At 39.3% G+C, this 21,145-nt stretch overlaps 2 protein-coding genes across 6 annotated transcripts in view; one reads left to right on the forward strand and one right to left on the reverse strand.

Annotated features, from left to right (window-relative positions):
- The window catches only part of rbks (ribokinase), a 34,122-nt gene extending 28,148 nt beyond the window's left edge, over positions 1-5,974 (forward strand). For 4 of the 5 annotated variants that reach the window (XM_029493432.1, XM_029493431.1, XM_029493435.1 and 1 more), the window contains one exon: positions 4,507-5,974. In XM_029493432.1, the coding sequence (XP_029349292.1) occupies positions 4,507-4,728 (222 nt within the window). In that variant the 3' untranslated portion in view covers positions 4,729-5,974. Of the gene's footprint in view, positions 1-3,104; positions 3,366-4,506 lie in introns of those variants that run through there. The other variant, XM_029493434.1, reaches the window with a different exon arrangement.
- On the reverse strand, positions 3,942-7,103 carry mrpl33 (mitochondrial ribosomal protein L33). Its single transcript, XM_029493436.1, has 4 exons — positions 6,976-7,103; positions 6,572-6,590; positions 6,367-6,473; positions 3,942-5,424 (listed from the first exon to the last, which is right to left on the reverse strand). Exons 1-4 carry the CDS (start codon positions 6,995-6,997, stop codon positions 5,375-5,377), a joined length of 198 nt encoding a protein of 65 aa, XP_029349296.1. The 5' UTR covers positions 6,998-7,103; the 3' UTR covers positions 3,942-5,374.
- Positions 7,104-21,145: the final 14,042 nt, after the last annotated feature.

Consider the following 21,145-nt stretch of genomic DNA (forward strand, 5'->3'; position numbering starts at 1 on the left):
CAGAGGAGCCATCTCTGGCCCTCCTGTTTGTGACTCTTACGGGAAGTTTCCGGAACAAGGAAGCCACTGCGACGCATCACTGCCACTCAGTTGGTCTTTGCTCTCCCCAGGGTGCCTTTCATTGACAAAAGCTGGACGCTTTAGGAGCTAACTGCACATAGCTCCATCTGTCATACCAGAAGGGGACATGCAGGAGGCCTCTTGCTGAGAAATGCAGTCACACTTTAAATGATCCAGTGGCTGCAGCAGGCTCAGTAATATGAAAGTAAGCACTCTCTCTGAGATCTGTATTTCCTATAGGATTTTTTCGTGTCTATGTTTTGTACTAAGCGCTTATCACTGTGGCACTTTATAAAGATCAATTGTCAATCAAAGAGTGTGGGCGCTACTGTTGTCTTTGTCCTTGGATTCTCCATTGATGGACTTCTGAGTTTCTGTATGCGCTCCTTTGTTTCTCTGTACAGCCATGGCATTTGTTGCTTCATGTGTTAAGTATTTAGCTCTTCTTCTATTTATTCCAAATACACACACAGCATTCATTCTGCTGTCAGAACTAATAAAAAAGGTCACTTCCCGGAGTTTTGTAAGTGAAAGCCTGCCACTTACAAAAGTGTTCCAAACGGCAAATGGAAAGCTTTCCTGCAAAATATAAACTTGAACGTGTTATTTTACATTAAGCTTCTTTTACACATTGTGGGGTATTATACTTTAATAAGTCCCAAATGCATTAAAATATTTACATTAAAACACATTAAATACAATACCAAGACCAAAGGATTAAGAACAGTATATTTTATAGAAACAAAAAAAGTTGTAAATGTAGGTCAGCTGAATGCCACGTCACTGAGTGGAGCTTCTGGTTCAGATTTAGGTTTTTTAAAACCACACTGGGTGTAAATGTTGTTGATCTCGTCCACATATCAAACAGAGTTAGATATAAATAGCTTATTCAAGTCCAGTTGAGGACTTTTATTTGACAGTTTTAGTTCAACAGGCAAGCGACTGTAAGCATTATGGCAGTTAATTTCACTGAAAAAACGTGCCTGCACTGTGCTGGGTTTCCCTTTTTACTTTTTATTCACACAAAACTCAGAAAATATTCATTTGCTCGCCGATCAGGAGCTTCTATTTCAGTGTCACACCATCTGTGGAGAACTTTTGAAACCACACTCTGTTCATTTGGTGAGCTTCCACAGACACATCTGCCATCCTAATTTCTAACTTCAGCCTGAGCACCAGCAGAAAACAGGCAGAGGAATGGCAAGGAGGTCAAGACGTGGCGGACAGATCTGACCAGCAAGAGCATCACGGCTCATCCGCGGCAAGTGCTTGTGTCAGTTGATTGACAGCCCGGAAGATCTAACCTTCACCAAACTGTGTCGAGGGCAGTGGCAGCAGAGCTGAAGGGGGTAGCGCTTGTCAGCATCATTGAGCTTCATTTACTAGATCCTGTAGCATCACATGCCAGTCTCAAGGAAGGAGATGTTGTCAGTAAGAAAGAGAAAGTGAAGTTTTGCATTGTTAGTTTGCGAGTTGCCTTCTGATTTGAATGTGGACTGGCTGACCAAGGGTGATACAGGATGTGAAAAGAGAGTCTTTTTCTTTCCATTAAAGTTACGAGGCTGATGAAAGCATTAGCATTTGCACTGGACCTAATGTACCAGAGATGTGATGCTGATGAATACTGTTCTACTGAAAATTAGAAAATGAGATCCTGGTATTTCCACCAGGCCCATTTACTGGGAATTCAGGATTATTAGCATGCTGTTTATTTGTGTGTCATGATTACCAGAATACAGACACAAACTCAATATATCCTTGCTACCACAAGACTTAGTAGATATAGTCCAGCTGTAAATTGCTGCTATTACAAAAAAAAAATAACTGGAACAAAATTTGGTCGACAGTGTTTTATTCTGCTGAATTTTTTTTGCTAAAGTTGCAGTTTTCATGTAAAAGTCCACTTAAGAGATTCCAGGGTATGTTCCAGTCTTGCTATCCTTAAAAGGAGAGATTTGCGGTGCAAACCAACTCTCCTCGCCACTAACTGGAGCTTTAGCAGAAGCTTCATTTTGTGTCGGTCTCAGCAGTGTTGTGACATCACAAAGTTCCAGAATCTTGATGGGATGATGGCTTTTAAGGTTCAGTTTCTGAATACAGGCTCTGAGGATTTCTCTGTGGACTGAGACCTTTCATATTTAATATTTTACAACAAATACAACAACTTGAAATTGAACAATATGGGAATCTCACTTTCTACAGTATGAGGTACATAATAATATAATATCCTTAACTTTGTTTTTTAGATTAAGTGATTGAATTTGAGTGCAGGTCTGTTGAGGTAAAATACACAATCAGACCTCTGTTATGGTGTATTTGTATGGTTGTTTTTCTTTTTCTTCTTTGTGTTGTTTTTGAGTATTTGCGCTATTAGTTTAATATAGTCTGAAGTGGAATTATTGCTTGACTTTATCACATAATCTAACAAATGGGAATAAATGATGGATTAGCTCCAGATCCTGGTGAGAAATGCAGAGATAAAAAATTGTAATCATGGGAAAACCTTCAAGCCTAATATGTGATGATTAGTTATTTTTGGGATCATTTAATGTCTTTATTACATGTGAGGTCAGTGAGTAGTGACAGGAAATTGGACAGAGGAGGGTAATGGGATGGAGCAGGAGTCTGGCAGGCTGAGAGTTTAACTGGTGACTCGCCTGTTCAGAGCATTTGTGTATTTTTTTTCCTGTGAAAACAATACAATTTGAACCTTGGGAGTTAATGTTTACCGCTATGATAACATTAAATCATTTTGACGGTCAGAAACCTAATGAAATATTGACTATTGAAATTTAGCCATAATTACTGGTATTGACTTTCAGAAACCTGTTTTGGCTGTTTTGGGTCTCAACTGGAACATGTGAACCGGAATCCAGGCCAGATTCAAACCAGTGGGACTGCCTCACCAAAGCTTTATTTCCAAATACTGGCTGTATTGTAGCTCAGCCCAACTACCAGACAGGAGACATAAACACCCCATGGCTTTAAACATGGAAATCCACCAGGCCTGTGAAATGTTTCAGCTCTGATCTCACTCTTTCCAGCATCTCTCCAGTCCACAAGTCACCCCATTGGCGTGCACTGTCTTGGACGACGTAGGGTGGGGTGTATCTATCATCTGGCTGAACAAAGATGTTCTCAATGACATCAGTTTAGGTGCGTTGTCTGTGCGTCTGTCATGCCCCTTGTTTGGCCCTGTTTGTAACAGGACAGGGCCCTCTCTTCCTGACGGGGATTAGGGCTAGGCTTTTTTGGCACTTTGCCTGATGCTACTGAATCACCCTTCACAGCTGACAACCTTCACTCTAACAAAAGGGTGAGTTTGAGGTTGGAGGGTGAGGAGGTTGGTGGGGGGAGTGGGCTTTACAGAGGTGCTCAGAAGAGAGAGTGTAATGAACTCTTTTGAGAGCTGAAGTGATGAGTAATGGAGCAAGCTTGTGTGAACCAGTGTTGGGGGGCCATTTGTGGTTAAACATGAACACGTCGTCACATACCATTGTGCCTTTCCCATCAGTGAACACCCCCCCATTCCATCTCATGGTTCCCTTGGTGTCCTGTCTCAGCAGAGCCCCCCTAACTCCCCAACCCCCCAAGGTGTAGACAGCACATTCCATCCCTATCAATAGCTTGGGAGGGATAAAGGATGATTTCTCTGTTCATAGGATAGCCAAAACCGGAGCTCTTGGCAGTAATGGTGAGGCAATGGGTGATTAAAGCCGGCATGTGCTGTTCAGCTGATCCCCCACCCCCCTCCCTTCGCACCTTTTTTTTTTTTTTTTTTTTGCTGATGTTGGATGTTTGAAGAAAGTAGTTTTAAGAAAAGACATCAATTAATTCATTAACAAATGTAACACTCTATATCATGGCACCATGTTATTTTTATTCATCTTTACCTTTTTTGCAGCTTTGTCAGCTTTAAACATTTGGCTTTTCAAATATATTTAAGCAGGCTGTCAAATTATCGAACCATTTTAAAGATGCTTCACGTCTTTTTCACACATAATTTATGATTCTGCCTGCATCTTGACATCTTTGTGTTTAAATGATTAACGCCCATCATACAGATGTTCTCCTGAAAGAGCTGAGGGAAGCACATTTTCGCAAGGCTCAAAAATTCTGTAACTCATTCCTACTAGTTGAGTGTTTAGACAACAGAAGACCTGAAGAAACAGCTGAAAAATGCCACAGCACCCCCTACTGTTTTACAGTGTATGGAATTTCAAAATGAGTCCTATCGGCTATGGTGAATGTCAGATTTTACGATCCTGCTTTTGTCTCCAAAATGTAGAAAGTTTCATTTTAATAAGATTTTCCACATGGAATCACTCTCTCTTTAATGCACTTAGTATGCTGTGCTAGCCAGTCTTTCTGATTATACTGAGCTAACCCTGCTTGCCACACAGGTGAAATTTAATAAAGTATTGTTTTGATACTGTGTCCTCTCAGGGGGCTGGAGACAGCTTTATTGGAGCACTGGCATTTTACATGGCTCATTATTCTACAATGCCTCTGGAGGAGATGGCCTGCAGAGCAAATCATGTGGCTGGAGTGAGTGTGAAGGTTGTCGGAACACAGACGTCTTTCCCCTTCAAGAAGCACCTACCAGCTGAACTATTCTCAGAACAGCACATCAGTTCAAATGGACAACTCCGGAATGGATCTTATTGAGAACACTGCCATCTGAATCAAGCTGCTTCTGAGTAGCATATTACAAAACTGAGAACCAGGGTAATTAGGACTAGGACTAATGTAAAAGTGAACATGGCGTTAATGTGACTGTGAATATAGCTCATATAAATTAGAGCCTAAGTGATGACACAGCTTCTGACAACACATTTATTTATATTTCTGAACAAACTTTTTTTAATCTTAACAGTTTACAGCAATGTAATAACTGACGAGACATTGCCATCTGGCCCCTCAGTTCTAAGCCACATATTTCACACAGTTTGTTGAATTACTCCAAATAAATGATATGTCACGGTTTCAACGGTTCAAGTACACTTAACTGATTGAAACATAATCAGTCATACTGTGTAGATGTGCTGAACAACCTTTAAGTATGATGACATAAGCACAAATGAGTATTATTTAAAAAAGTGGTGGTGATGGACAGCCGGCGTTTGGACCCTGCTGGACTGGAGCAGTGGTGAGAGCAGAGGCCTTCTGACAGATCAAGAAAGAAATCCTCTGACCATACATCATCCAGCCAATCAGAAACGCTGACTGACAAACACTTTGTGTAATCCATGACAATAGATAGTTCTCGTTTAAACCTTGCAGATTTATATGGTCCATACTTTTTTGAGTATTGTTAAATTGATCTGATCTTCCTCTTCTCAAAGAAGAGAACATGCTTGTTCACTGCAAAAGGAAAAGTTAGATTTAAAAGGTTTGTCACACAGTTTAAATTGAAAATTTAGAAAGCTTTATATAGGAACAATACAAAGATACGCAAAAAGATGATTTGAAATGTTATGATCTGTCCTAGTCCCTTTTGGTGGGAAATTTACTTGAACTGTTATTTACTCAAATGATTACATCTGGCATGTTAGTTCAAAAGATCACATAACCTTTGACATAATTTTCAAACATTGACAGAATTACAACTTAATACAGTATTTGTCCTGGAAGTTTAGAACAAACACACCCATGTACTGTAGATATCACTGTACTGTAAAATACTGATGTACTGATATTACAAAATGGCATTTTATCATTTAGATATAGTGTGAATAATAGTCATAGAATGAATATCAAATTTGGTTCCTGAACAACAAAATGATTGAGTACTTTTCTGCCAATACATACAATCAGTGTTACAGTTTCAAAATGTTGCTAGTAAATTCTAAACTAACCTGATCTGCACAGGTGTTAATGTGGCCGAAATAAAATTTTAAATAAAGCAAGTTGAAATTTAGCCTGGTCTTCCTGGTTAATTATTTCATGCATTATTTAAGAAAGTGTGCAGGAAAAAAAAGAAAAAAGGCTAACAGCACACAAGCACAACACACACAAGAGACAGAAGTAACAGCAATAATGATAATGAATGCAATTGCTTATTCAAGGAAAATTGATTGAGCTTAAAGCATTTTTAACAACAAATCCCTAATGTCCATTCAACCAAAAGTGTAACTAACAACACAATAACAATACAAATAACAAGACTATGAATTCTAAAACCTATGTAAACTCCATAATCCATGACTTCAGGAGTAACCTACTTGTCTGATCTGCAAGCCTGTCTGTTTGCAGATCATACAGATCCAGCACAATAGTAATAATAGCTGGTAAGTGCTAACGTACCTATTGGATCGTGTTTCCGCAGCACCAGTTTTTCTCTGAGTCGGTTCCTCTTGGTGTTGAAGAAGTAGCCTGTCCCTGCGGCGCTCATCATCTGCACCAGGATGGTCCTGATGGAGGACAGAGCTCAAGGTGAGAGAACTGCAACACTGCGTGGTGTGTAAGCTCTAAATACAGCATATAAATATACATACCAACTTTAACTTACTTTGATTTGGCCTTGGCCACTGGGATATGGAAAGAAAACGTACACGGTTGAGAATTAGGCAGAATAACAAGACGAAAGATGAGCAACGTAATCATTGTGAGTAGCTAGCGAACTGGTTAGCTAGCTCAAGCTAACCGCTACAAACACAACAGCAGAATAATAATAATAATAATAACAACAAAACGCTACAGAAATATCGATACCCAACAACTAAATAGTCAGTAGGTTGACTGCAGTTATCGGTGCTGACAGAGACACAGGGAGCTACAGAACATGTGTGTAGCTAACTTCGCAGCGTTAGCAACACAGATGCTGTGGAGGCTAACAGGTGTGTTTATTTAGCTACGTTTCACACAGACCTGAGTGGGCACTTCTTGCGCACAATGGTAAAAAAAAATACTCACAGTTTGCCGTGGTAAGAAACATTTTGGAGACTCAAAAGTTCTACTCGTACACAGATAATTAAAAAAAAATCACAAACAAACACACACAACAGCGTCAACTAGAGTAAGTCACATTGAGCATCTTTAACATCCGGTTTAGTAACGACTTCCGAAGTCCCTTAAAGGCGCAGTGCGGCAAAACAGGAAATTCACCGTCGCTTTCACAGCAACGCAGGTCATATGTCAGTAGACATATATCAGACCTGCGCACTGTGAATTTGAAGTGAACATAAAAATATAGTTATGCCTTTTTTTCCCCACTGCATCAAGAATAAGTCAGAATTCTGCAAGTTCAGCTAAAGCTAAACAGTCAAAAACCTCTGTATTGTATACTACTCCATGCGCTGATGTAAAGTTAATCTGTTTATATTTAGTTTTAATTCAGTTGCTGTGATAATAGAATGGAGTCTGGAGATTTGTCAGTGTTCAAAGGCTGAACAGCGCTGGACATCCAATATGAGCATGCAGAAGGTGTGGCTCTGTTACATTATCTCAATGAGTTCCAAAGTAACCACTAGCCTCTTTGAAGTAAGAGAGGACTGAGGAGGGATGACACACTGTGTGCCTTTTCTGGGATATCTGAGAAGGAATTTATAAACACACACACACACACACAATTTTTGGGTATGGGACATAGAGATATTTTTGCTTTGGGAACCGAATCACTATGTTTAGAACCACGATCTGACCGTGGAGCGCAACTGTCTGTTAGGAATTTTGAATTATTCTGTTCACAGTGAATCATAATCACCACCACCACCAACAAGGTCCTGCTTATTCCCAACTGCAATTGTTCTTTCTCACTTACACATTTTTCGCAATTTTTCTCGACATAATTTCATGAGAGTTATTCGGTGTAGGTTTTAAGTGACCTGAGAATATTCAGCATTTGAAGGGGACTGAATTTTCTAAACAAGTACGCATATCTGATTATTTCAACAAAACCACTTAAAGTCATTTTGGACATTAAAATGGTTGATTGCTGTAATGATGAAGCAGAGATTATCTTCCCTGGCTGGTTTAATGTTATCCTGGTAAATGTAGAAGTTGTGGAGACTGTAAACAGTTCAGCACGAAACATTTTCAAGATGGGAATAGAAAATAGAAGGAGAAAGAAGCTGTTTTTTTCCCGCCCAGCTATATTTTTTGAATAGTCTCACACTGAAGTAGTTGCTTTTTGATACTATTCATGTCCTACTTTGTTTGCCTCAATTGTATTAGAAAACATGGTTCTTCCAGACCATGCTTCTTGTTCTTCGGGGATAGAACATTAGCTGTTGCCATGAGAGTAAATGATTCTCTGGTAAGAATTCCTGACCAAGATTGGATTGTCAAGTCCAATTGTGGCGGATGTGGTCATGTCATAATTTTCCTTCTGATAGCTAACAGAACCTCAAAGCAGACTTTGTCAATTCTGAAGCTATTTTTGGTTTCAATCACTTTTTCAGTCTTAATCTAATTTCTCTTCAACTGAATTAGGTTGAATTTAGCTCTAAACTAAATAATTAAATAGTTTCACAGAAAGAGATCAACTACATTAGTAGTCTTTCTTTATCATTACCATGAAGCAACTCAATTTTCACCAAAGTGCTGTATGGATAAAGACACTGTGGAATGTCCCACTGTCTCTCACAGGCAGATGAATGTGTCTAATACTGCTGGCAACCCTTTGGAAGTCCCCTTCAGATCCTCAGTAGGCAGTAACTTAATAGCCTTTTGTGTATTCATAGTGAAATAGTGGTGAGATTTTAGCTTGCTCCATATTGAAAAGTGTGTGTTCAAAGGGTACACAGAGAATGCGTGAGCATGAAGCAAATAATCACCGCTTTCACTTTTCATACAAACACCTTTAAAGCCAAACAAGTTAATTAAGTCTGCCTTTGTGATTTTCATACATTGGCATTATAAAAGTGCTGGGTTTGGCTCCAGCACCCCCTGGAAAACTGAAAAGTGGTAGAAGATGGATGGATGGATGACAATATAAAAGATCAATTAATATAAATAGCTGTATTGCTCTTAAAATAAATCAATATTGTATTCAACAGAAAGTAGGCGTCATTTGGTTCCTTCAGTATTCCATATATTTGTTTCATACCTACATGTCTTTTGTATCATTTGCTGTAAACTAGGAAAGAGAAAATACTACAAATACCAAAATGTAAAGATACACCCTGACCTGTCCCTAACCCTAACCCATCACAAGGCCAACACACAGAGACAGACAGAGACCAACAAATCAAATCAAATCAGATTTATTTGTATAGCGCCAAATCATAACAAAGTTGCATCAAGGCACTTTACATATAGAGCAGGTCTAGACCAAACTCTTTATAAATTTATTTAAAGAGACCCAACAGATCCCCCGATGAGTGGTAAGGAAAAACTTCCTTTAAGAGGCAGAAACCTCAGGCAGAACCAGGCTCAGGGGGGGCGGCCATCTGCATCGACTGGTTGGGTTGAGAGTGGGAGAGAGAGAAAGAGAGAAAGAGAGAGTGAGATAGGCATGGGGGGGGGGGTAAACAACCACTCACACTCAGACCTATGGACAATTTAGAGTCGCCAGTTAACCCAAACATGATGTCTTTGGATGGTGGGAGGAAACCGGAGTACCTGAAGGAAACCCAAGCATGGACAGGGAGAACATGAAAACTCCACACAGAAAGGCCTGAAGCCGGGAACCAAACCCGCAACCTTCTTATTGTGGGGCTAACCACTAAGACGCTGTGATGGCTGAAATCAGGTTTAGATTTTTGCAAATTGTTATTGTCATTCTGCTTTTCTTCATCCATTTTCATTGTCCTTGTCATCCAGAATTTCAGATGTTTTGCTGAGTGACTCATGGAAAGGGAGTAATGTCATTACTACGATTGCTGCACTCTAATGCTAATAGAACCTTTTTAAAACAGGAAGTGGTACGTCTGAACTCTATAAGGGCCCTATAACTATCTATCCAGCAACTGACGTATTCTAATGTATATATGTCAGTGCACAGGAAGAACAATCACTAAGATGAGTGGGGTTGGTATAATAGCTTGTTTTCTTTCACACCATACCCTTGTTTTGCAAAAGGCCCAGTGTATATGCTGCACTGGTCCCTCTACAGCAGGGATTAGATGAAGCAAAAAGAAAAGGGTGAACATGTACTGATGAGCATAAATGGAGCCCTTTTGATGAACCCAGCAGGGAAGAACCACGCACAAAGGGGGAAATGAGCATGAATGTCATTGGACAGGCCTGAGGAGCGTTGTAACCAGGCAGGCAGCAGCTGTCAGGATGTGTGTGGAGGAGCTTGCGTCACTGAGGGATAATTCTGAGAAGGAGGCTGAGACCAGAAGCTCCAGCTCCAGCTCCAATCCAGCTCTCCACTCCTCCCCCTCCTCCCCCTCCTCCTCCTCCTCTACCAGCACCACCGCACCCACTCAGCACTCTCAACTGCCACTGTAGACGTGAACATCTCTTTTCTTCTCCCACTTCACTGTACTTTCACTCTTAACCCTATCTTGCATACTCTTTCTTTCCATTTGCCATTAATTATTTCCGAGCCATATACGTAATTTATGTCCTAGACACTCAAGTTTTTTTTTAAGGTATGTTATTTTCTATACCTTTATTCAATAGGGAAATTGAAGCAGGACAGGAAATATGGGAGGGTGGGGGAGAGACTTGCAGGATGTACTACTCAGGGTTCAGTGTTCCCATATGGTGTGTGACCAAGCTACTCTGCCATTGAGCGCTCAGACACAGCGTTATCACCTAAATTATGCTTACAGTGAGTGGGCTCAGTTTCTTTTGGGGTATGAGATTTGGCAGCTTATGAAGTAAAGAGATTACAGGGGCACATTTCTAAGTGGAGAGCAGCATTTGAGATTAATCAAAGCCATCACCGTGAGTTTGATAGATGTTTTGACCCTGCAGGCAAAATTTGATGCGTCCCCTGAACGATGATAGCTGCGAACATTTCAATGTGTGTCTCTTTGCTTTCAAACCAAACTCTGTTTGTAATTCAACCAGCAAAAGCAAGTCTCATTCTGAAAAATGTGCACATGGGAAAATAGTTGCTGTATGGCTTCTGCCCTTTTTGGTTTGTCTGCTCTCTTAATTAACAACAAATTTTTTCACACCTAATCCATTTAGGATTTCCCACTTCTGAATTAGTGTTAAAAAAATTCAAGGCTAAACCCAAATCTTGTATCAATCGTCACAGCAAGGCAAAAATGTATTGTTTTGTTAATCAGATATGTTTTATGACCTCAGTATTGTTTTCTCAGTCACAGTAGGAAAATGGTTACGATAGCAAATTCTGTTATTCACACCTTTAGTTAACATTGGCATTCATTTAGAGTCATACATTACAGAAAAGCTCTGTGCAGATGCTCCACTGCATTGGCTAACTTGCTGCAAACTTTGCAAATCTTCAGTTTGGTTGTGGTTCAGCAAGATAGAGTTTTGTTTTGTTGTTGTTGTTGTTGTTGTTTTTTTTTTTTTGGGGGGGGGGGCGGTTGCAAATAAACCCAAACATAAGGTTATTCTGGTTTTAACCAGAACCAGACCTGCACATTTTCCTCAATGAAATAATAATAAATACAAATTATTTGAAAGAACTTATAATCAAATCAAAATTCTAGCACACTTGTATTATGTAAAGTGAACAGCTTTGGCTCAGGTGATAAAGTAAGTCATGCTCTTTTTGGTTTGCACCTTTACTGTGCGTGGTGTCCTCAGGCAAGATAATAAAATCCAAACTGCCCTTGATGCATCATCCGTGTGTGAGAATGTGTCCATAGCAGACAAAGTGATGGAAGTATGGTACTGTATGAATTAATGGGCGACAGTGGAAAGGGGAAAGTGCTTTGACTCACTGATAAGACTATAAAAGCTTTATATAAATGCAGCCCATTTACCATAATTATTATTAGATGTATAATCAAATTAACAACCGCAGCCTGGGCTCATAAAGTGCACATTTTAATAGTGTTTATTGCTTTCTGCTGGATGATTGTTAATTTTTTAAGCAGCACGCTCCACAATACACTTGCACATTGACACACACACACACATATCCAGAAAGACACAGGCCACCTCCACCAAAACAAGCACCAACTCACATATTATTAGCTGTCACAACACCCTTTTGCTGTTCTTTTGACCTCCCAACCCAAGCACAGTGGGAGACAGGATGACTCACAAAGCAACACACACTGCTTCACAACTCCCCAGCTTGCGTCAGCACAGTGCCCGTTTAGCTGGTTTATAAAAGGGAATGAATAAATAACAAAAGGTGATCTCATGAAGTGTTTCCATCATTTCACAGTATTACATTTTTGCCATTTGTAACAAATGATCCGCGCTAAGGGACCCCTCAGTGTTAAAGTGTGTGGCAGAGTGTGAGAAGGATACGCTGCCTGCAGCTCCTCATCAGAGTTTCCATTTGTTAAAAAAGATATTGACTTTTAATCATTAATGTACAATGGGTGCATCTGTGATCATGTCACTATCTCAGATAAACAAAATGCGACCAACAATTATTAACTTATTATTATTTGATGGATCTTTTCCATATGTGGAGTTGGTGGCCTGATAGTGGTGAGTGAGGCAATGTCAGCGGGTCAGCAGAAACATTCACATTCACGTTCATTCATCTTCAACCACTGATTGACTGGTCACCAGTCCATCAAAGGACCAACACACAGAGACAGACAGAGACCAACAACCACTCACACTCACACTCAGACCTACAGACAGTTTAGAGTCACCAGTTAACCCAAACATGATGTCTTTGGACGGTGGGAGGAAACCGGAGCACCCGTAGGGAACCCACACAGGCACAGGGAGAACATGCAAACTCCACACAGAAAGATCCCAGGCCCGGGAAGCAAACCCGCAACCTTCTTATTGTGGGGCAACAACACTTACCACTATGCTGCCGTTAATGTTGTTATGTATTAAAATGCTTGAAAAGTATTATTGTAGGTGCTGAAAAAGACAAAATGATTCTGTGAGAAGAGATGCAAGGTGGTCTGAAGTTTTGTCACTACTTTGGCACCAGCTAAACTAATAACAACATCGATGAAAAGAAAATATCTAGGCTCCATGGTAGTGGCCGCCTATATTCAAGTCCAGCATCTCTCTCCTGCCTTTCCTCTCTCTCTCTCTCGCTCTCTCGCTCTACACCGTCTCCAACATATGCATATTAACAGGAAGCGTACAAAAGAAAATGTGAGCGAAAAAGTCATGCTTGTCTGACTAATTTGTCTTTTGAACTGCAAAGTTCCCCACAAGAGAGGATTTTACTTGTTAGCAGCAGGCATAATATCTGTCAGGGGGTCTGATAGTTAGCACCAAGGATAGCTCCCTCAGCCCCCATGGACCCAGTATCAGCACCTTGGACAGCAGTCGTGCCACACCTGAGTGCTGGATGTTGTGACGGATCACTTTAGTTTGGTCATCACTTGTTTGCCATTTCGGTTCTTTTCTCCCTCTTTTTTTGCTGGATTGATTGATTTCCTTGTCAGGTTTGGGGTCAATAATTAAATGTTCATATATATTTGAGACATATAAAATTCAAACAGGGCGTATTACTGTATAGAGTTAATCTGATAGTGCACATAGTATATTACTTCGGTGTATAGTACATATAAATGGGATTATATATAAATATAGTCCCAACCCTTTAAGAAACAAAGGGATTTAATACATTTTTTACATCTTCTCACTCCTTTATCGATATATTCACTGTTGTGAATATATGTTGAACAGTTCTATTTCCATGCTCTGCTTTGTTTTCCTTTTTTCCTTCTTTTCAAATCTTGTTATATTTGCTTTTGTCTTGCTATTTTGGGCGTATATTTGACTGTTATGTTTCAATCAATCCATCAATAAATCATTACAGCTTGTTGTGACTTGTAAGCGTTGATGTCCCCTCCGGACCCAGCTGAGGAAAACAGCAGGTGTGATCAGACTGCAGGGTGGTCCACAGAGATTTCTGACGGGGTTACATGAGTTTTGTGACATGCCAATGTTTAGTGTTTGTGTTCAGCAATTTTGCAGTCAATACAGGGGATTTGTGAAACAGTTTAAGATGGAGAATTTATCCTCAGTGGAAGAGATACATCATTTAAGGTAAGCCCAGTCCCCGCTTTTCTCAGAATGGGTTAAGGAGCCTGTCAACCAAAATCAACCAAAAATGGACCATAAGCAACTTAACAAATACATTTATTTGCTTTCTCATTTGTGTAGTTTTTTGTTGTTGTTGTTGTTGTTGTTGTTTGTCTGTTCATTTTGTTCTTTTGACAGTCTCTTACTATTCATTTATGTCCATTAAAGAATCTTTTCTGACAGGCTGACTGTTCACTGCGGATTATTTGCTGATTATAAAAAACATCACATCACCCACAAAATATAAGAAAATGATGGCTCAGTCCAACTCCAGGCTGTGTTCATTTTATCTTTGGAGCAAGCATTTTGATACTATAATAGCATTAATATGAGAACAAGACCTGCTTTATAATCAAATACCACGTGGACATGCACTTTTACTCTGTACGGGATTCAAATATGAAGCTGCACTTTAGCTACACTAAACCAGTGTCTCGATTGTTTCATCTGGACAGAAAGTAGAATAAGAAAAGATTTATTGTCGTTTTAGAGAGGTTATATAGTCGACTCTGACGCTGTCTTGGTTGCTTGACAACCACAGTTTCAAGGGCAAATGCCACAGCTGAATATAGTTACACAGTTAATGCTCAAGATGATAATTAATTCAGCAGCTCTCAAAATGCTGAAATTGAGCTAAATTGCAGGTCTACACCTTTGACAATCTGGAGTTGGCTGATGGCTGATTTTGTGGACTTTCAGAATGTTTCATTATGCTTCTACACCCACATCTTTACTTACACCGCAGTGAACCAAAAGACATTCTCATGCATCCCAAAAAAAAAAAAAAAAAAAACACCCAAAACACCCTGAATATCGCTGGCATGTCCTCACATTCAGACTTTAATTCATTATCAATGAGGCTGTTCCAGAAAATGCTGCTTGATCACTTCATAAAGTGGTCCTTTCTCTCTCTCTCTCTGGTGCTTTTGAAGGAGCTTGCCTATGTCTGTGCATCTTAATCCAGCTGTCCAGATCACTGGGAAAAAGATGGGGATTCTCTCCTCGGGTGGATTTTTGCTTTCAGTGTGACCCAGATTTGACTGTTCATGTTCAGCATGTGCAGCAAAAAGATGTAATATCTTGTTTACGTGATACCACAAATCTCATTTTTGTTTTGTTCTTGTGTAAATCCACTAAACAGCATTTGCATTTGAACGTGCTGTATTATCACTTTCCTCTGTGCTGTTTATAGAATCTAAGATCTGTTTTTTAATTGTTATCATCTGCAAACAGAATCACATGCAATGCTTATTTAAAAGTCATAGTTAGGAGCTGGTACAGGGAGGCTTAATAAAAGCCCTGAAGAATAGTCTGAATTGTCTTTCCACTTGCGTAAATGGGAGTGATTGTGTCAGTTATGATGTCATACACTGATGTGCATCAGGTCGCCATGGTTACACTAATCTTATGATAATGAATCCCTGAGATCGGACTTCCACCTAGTCAACACATGGGTCTGTGAGGGTGATATAAAAACTTCTAGTTGCTTGTTTCAATTATAAAGCTCATGGAAGAAGCCACACACTTCACTTTTGCCATTGCTTCTCTTAGGTTTGGTCATTTCAAAACCCTGCAACACTTTGAATCCTTTCAGAGTCACAACACAACACAAAATAGTTTAACTTCCCCAAAGTATGGGATATTTCCTCTTCACATTAAAAGTACAAGTTCCTGCTCTTCTATATTTGGCACAGAACCTAAATATAGGCCTTCTTGATAAGTCTACAATAGCTTGCTACTTTATAAAGCCATACTGATGACCACAGCATTGTTAAGAGTAATGTTATAAAACAGGCAGCCAGTGTGTCCTCCTCCCATCTGTTCTCTCCCCTCTGCCTCTATTTCTCTGTGTTCCATGACGCAAAGCCTGAGTGGGAGTGGACAAACCTTCTGCTCCCTGAGAGGACTGAGTGGGCTGCCGCCATCCGCTGTGTGCGCACCAGAGATGGAGGCAGAGATGGAGGTATAGAGTGGAGTACAGGGAGGGGAGACATTTAAACAACAAAGAGTGGAAGCCTAAGAGAAAGTGACAGCGGGAGATGCAGAAAAAGTAAATAATGGGGATGAATGGGGACAGGAAAGAGATTGTGGGATGGATTTATTGTAGGGAGAGCAATATGGTTGGATAAGGAACTGAGGAAAAGAGAGAAATCGAAGGGGCGGGGAGGAGGATACGAGGGGATGTGCACATAATAATGGAGAGCTAAGGACAGAAGAGCGGAAGCAGGCAAAAAGCGTAGAATCTGAGGAAAGGAAAAACATCAGGAACTAGATTGACACGACTTGAATGACTTGATCTTTCTGGTGAACAACTATGAAAGTGAAAGCTTTTAAAATTAACTGCATGTTTAAAAGAGCGTAATTGCTGCCACTGGCTGTTCTTAGAAAATCCTGCAGCGTAACAACCCCCCCCCCCATTATAAGAGATTTTTTTGTGTTTTTTTTTTTTTTTTTTTTGGGAGACCTGAAGTCCAACAATTGAAAATGTTGAGTAAATTGTAAAGCTGTCTAAGACCTATGAATAAATTAGGATATGCCATTAAAAAGGACTTGACTCAGTTGAAACTGCTCTTAACAGTGCATGTGATTCAGTGGGAATAGAGCTCAGCTGGTTAAGAAGAACACTTTAATATTCTTTCAGGTCACTGGTAGTAGCCTAGTCAATCAAAAACAAAGCAAAAGAAAAAAAGATTAATCTTGTTGTTTGTTAACAACAGAATTCTTTCTTCTCTGTCTAGCATGAATGGGTTTATACTAAGTTGAGGTTATGGTCGTCCATGACTGTAAAATATCTAGTCAGCTAAATGTTAGCTTCTCTTTGTGTGAAACCACCTGAAATAAACTCACCTTTATGTGTTTTTTATTATTATTATTTGTTTTTACAACATTGGGGCATCACAGCAAATTATGAAGACAACATTAACATAAGGTCACCCCTTAAGTCTAATATGGTAAACGTGTTGGAAAACAAATGCCAGCTTAATGATTACATTCATTCAGTCTCATATTTATTAAACCTTTAGCTCAGTTTTACTCTCCACCACCGCCAGATATTCACTCTTGCAGCTTTAAGTATGACATATGCTGACTCATTTCTAGAAAGAAGTGACCTAAATTATCTAATTAATTTACATCTATCAGCTTAGATGCCGTTAAGTGCTACAAAGTGCATCAACACAGATAGAAATGATCTCCTCCTACATACTGGAATTATAGCTCACTCACACTTCTCCTGCCCTGTAATTGACCCCAGTGAGCTCAATGTAAAAAAAAAAAGATACATAGCACCTTTTTTTTTCTTTTTCGACAGAGGTCACTTATTTTATTCCAGTATAGGAAATAGGGACATGACTGTTTCAAGAAGGATGTCGTCAAAGATTTACAAACATAAGTTATTTACTTTTGTATATCTGGAATCTATACTTGCAACAAACTGTTCCTTATTACCTCACAGTATGTTGAGTATTCTCACAAAATCATGCTGTTTTATATTATCATCCGTTGGATGGGTGGCAGATTGATACATGTTCAGAAAACCAGAAAACAGTTATGAATCAATGACTATCACAGTGACCTCCCTCCCTCTCCTCCTGTTTATCTTTAGACTTGACCCCCCGCCCATTATCCACCAGTGGCTATTTTACAATTTGGCTAAATTTAGCTCTGAGGTAACAAGTGACACCTTCTGTTTCCAGGCTTCCGGTCGCTAGGCAACCTCAGCAATTATGCCACTGCCAAATGCGGGAAGGGAGGAAGTAGCACCCCAGGGCCCCCTGCCTCTGTTCATCTTGGCCACGACCGCTCCGGCTTCATCCTTCATCTAAGTGTAGTGCTTCCATACCAAGCCAGTGATGAGAGCCACTGGAGCATGCTGTGTTTCCAACCGTTTTCATTGGATTTGCTTTCTTTCCTGTGTTATCAAGATACTGTAGTGTGCTGTGGAAAAGTCACTGATCATACTGAAACACTCTGCTGCCCCCTGATGATAGATTTATGAGCAAGACAATGACTTTATACCAGAAAACTGATTGTAAAACCTCTGTCCATTTTTGTGCCATGGATGAAACTACCAAGCAGTTTGGAACTTTATGCTATAAATATGTATCATATTCATTACAAATATGATTTACTTTGCAACGAAGGTCAAGTGCTACCCATTTCTGACCAGTTGCATTGTACTGAGTTTTATTGATTTGTTTGTCTCTTTTTTTAGACTGTCACAATTGATGCATTTCAGGTTTTGCGCTGCTCCTATATTTGTAGTGTAATGGGGTTTTAATGGAAACTTAGATCTGACTATGTTCAAGAAAATTATTGAAAATTATATGAAAATAATTATACATATATATATATATATATATATATAGTGAATGGATTTTTACTCCACAAACATATATATATATATATATATATGTATAGTGGAGTAAAAATCCATTCATCCATCCATCTTCTACCACTTTTTTCGTTTTCGGGCCATGGGGCTGCTGGAGCCAGTCCCAGCTCACATCAGGTGAGGGGCGGGGTATACGCTGGACAAGTCGGAGTAAAAATAAAATTTGAACTCTTAAATACGTAAAGTGCATGTATCTCTAAGAAATAGCCTATACATTTTAAAACTAGTTAATACAGTTTTACAATTTAAAACTAGACAAACTGAGTGGCCGAGTTCATTTTACATAACCTTTTGTACTAATGTACCCAATCTTCTTCCAATACTTCTACAGAAGACATTAAAAGCCATTTCAATTCAGTTTTACTTTTCCTCTAAATAATGTTTTAATCATTATCAATCAATTATTATTATCAAAGAGAAAATGTTTTTCTTTTTCTTTTAAGGCACTGAATCCTGCATTGCCAATTTTAATCCATCCACTGGAGCTTTTTTGATAATAGAATTCAAAAAGGAGTCTTTCTGGTCATCATGACCTGACACACACACACACACACACACACACACACACACACACACACACACACACACAATGATCTCCCACTGGGTGAACACACACAGCATTGGCTTATTAATTTGATTTTTGAAACTAACTGCAGGACATGAATCAAGGTTTTGTTCCCAGAAAAAGATGCCATATTTTCCACTCAGAATTTCATCACGTTTTGTTCCATGAGAACAAACAATCACTGGAATAATGCTCGAATAGAAACACACTGCAGAGGAAAATTCTTTTTAAGGCCAGCATGGTGTGGCAAGCATCTAAAGGAAAAGGTTACATATGTATATTTAACTTTCCAGCCCTGAAGAGATATTTCTGGCAACGTGTGACTTGTAGGTAAACACTAACATCTACTGTAAAACTGATGAGAAATACCACTAAGGTATCGTTCAACTTGCTTTTGCTGAATGAAATCTAAGACTTTTTCCTTTTTTTTCTTCAGTGATGTCACATCCCAATATGGTGTAGAGCACAAGACTGCCATGTAGTCAGCCGTTATAATCAGTCAATCAGCTGTTTAACCTACAGTACAACTGAGGTCATTTCTCTTTTTTCCTTTGGAGTCATCAGAAATCTTTGTCACTCTATGTCTAAAACCCCATCTGCATACATTCACATGACACAGCCATTTCTGTCATTACCCCCATATCCCACGTTTGTGTCACTTTTCTTAAGATTGTCGATGATGTCTATGTTTGGAGTCACACAGTGCTGCTTCTGACAGCATATGCTAGGTTTAAAATTTGATATTTGTATTTGTTTGATTTTAAAACATAAGGGTTTGCGTTTGAAACACATCTCTGAGAGTGAGAAAGAGGATCACAATTTCTATCATACCATGCCAATAAACAACTTAAAAGTAAATTAATTCTATTATTCTATTAATTTATTTTTTTGCCAATTCTAACTGGAGAGAACTGAAGATTTTTCAACATAAAGACACCAACTTGAAAATTGTTTCAAGTTTCACCATTCAATAGTGTATACAGCATTCATACACATTTTGTTGGATGGGCTAGGCCCATATATTAACCTATAAAAACATTTTTAATAAGATATCATCCCTTTTTGATGTAAATATCTATCTAGTTATAACTCTATTATTTTTTTTTATCTCTAGTGATGTAAAAAAGACAAACAAACAAACAAGCAAACACATTTTAAACTTGTATTATTTCAAAAGTATGGTCATATTATATGAAGGAATATGAAGGGATATGAAATTTAGAATTTGAATATGGTACGGCTGGACTGAATTATTGCCCTTTTTGTAAGCAAAGAAGCCTATATATATATATATATATATATATATATATATATATAAAATATGACCATACTAAGTCATTTAGTACAAAAAAAAAAAAAAAAAAAGCCATCTAAATGTAATTCTTCCTGTAATGGAGGGTATTGCAACAGTCCAAGTGCACAGTTGTTTAAACAGAACCTACAAAGCAATTGGATAAGAAAATCAGAGAGTGACACAAGTATTGCGTAAGTCAGCCTGTGCTTTTTTGTTTTTTAAAACAAAACAGTGAAGAGAAAATAGCAGCCTGGGAGACTAAAAGTAGCCTCTCCACCACAGATGGCCCCCACGCTTTCCGCCAGTGGGTCAGTGGGTGAGGAGAGAGTGGGGGGGAGTGGAGGCGATAGGAGAGGCTGTGCCCGTACGCCACTATCCAGGGGAGAGTGTGGGCGACACGGGCAGCAGGAAAGAGAAAGACAAGGACTTCTAAGGCCAAGTGGGCCGAGTTTGCAGCGCACACAGCTAAAAACAGACTTGATGACGCTTAGAGGTCAGTCAGATGATTTGTCATCAGCTATTTCAGCAATGTTAAACAACTGATGAGGGAGAAGGGAAACTGTTGACATCATCATTGCATGCTCACATCACTTGTTGCCCCCACATTCTTCCGACTGTGCAATCATCAGGGTGGAGAAATGAAAAATGTTTTGAGATTAAACCATATTTGGTAACCGGGACAAAAGCAGGGTCAAAATGGCTGATGAGTGGTGCCACAGCATCA

This window comes from Echeneis naucrates, chromosome 22 (genome assembly GCF_900963305.1).
Source record: "Echeneis naucrates chromosome 22, fEcheNa1.1, whole genome shotgun sequence".
Lineage (NCBI taxonomy): Eukaryota > Metazoa > Chordata > Actinopteri > Carangiformes > Echeneidae > Echeneis > Echeneis naucrates.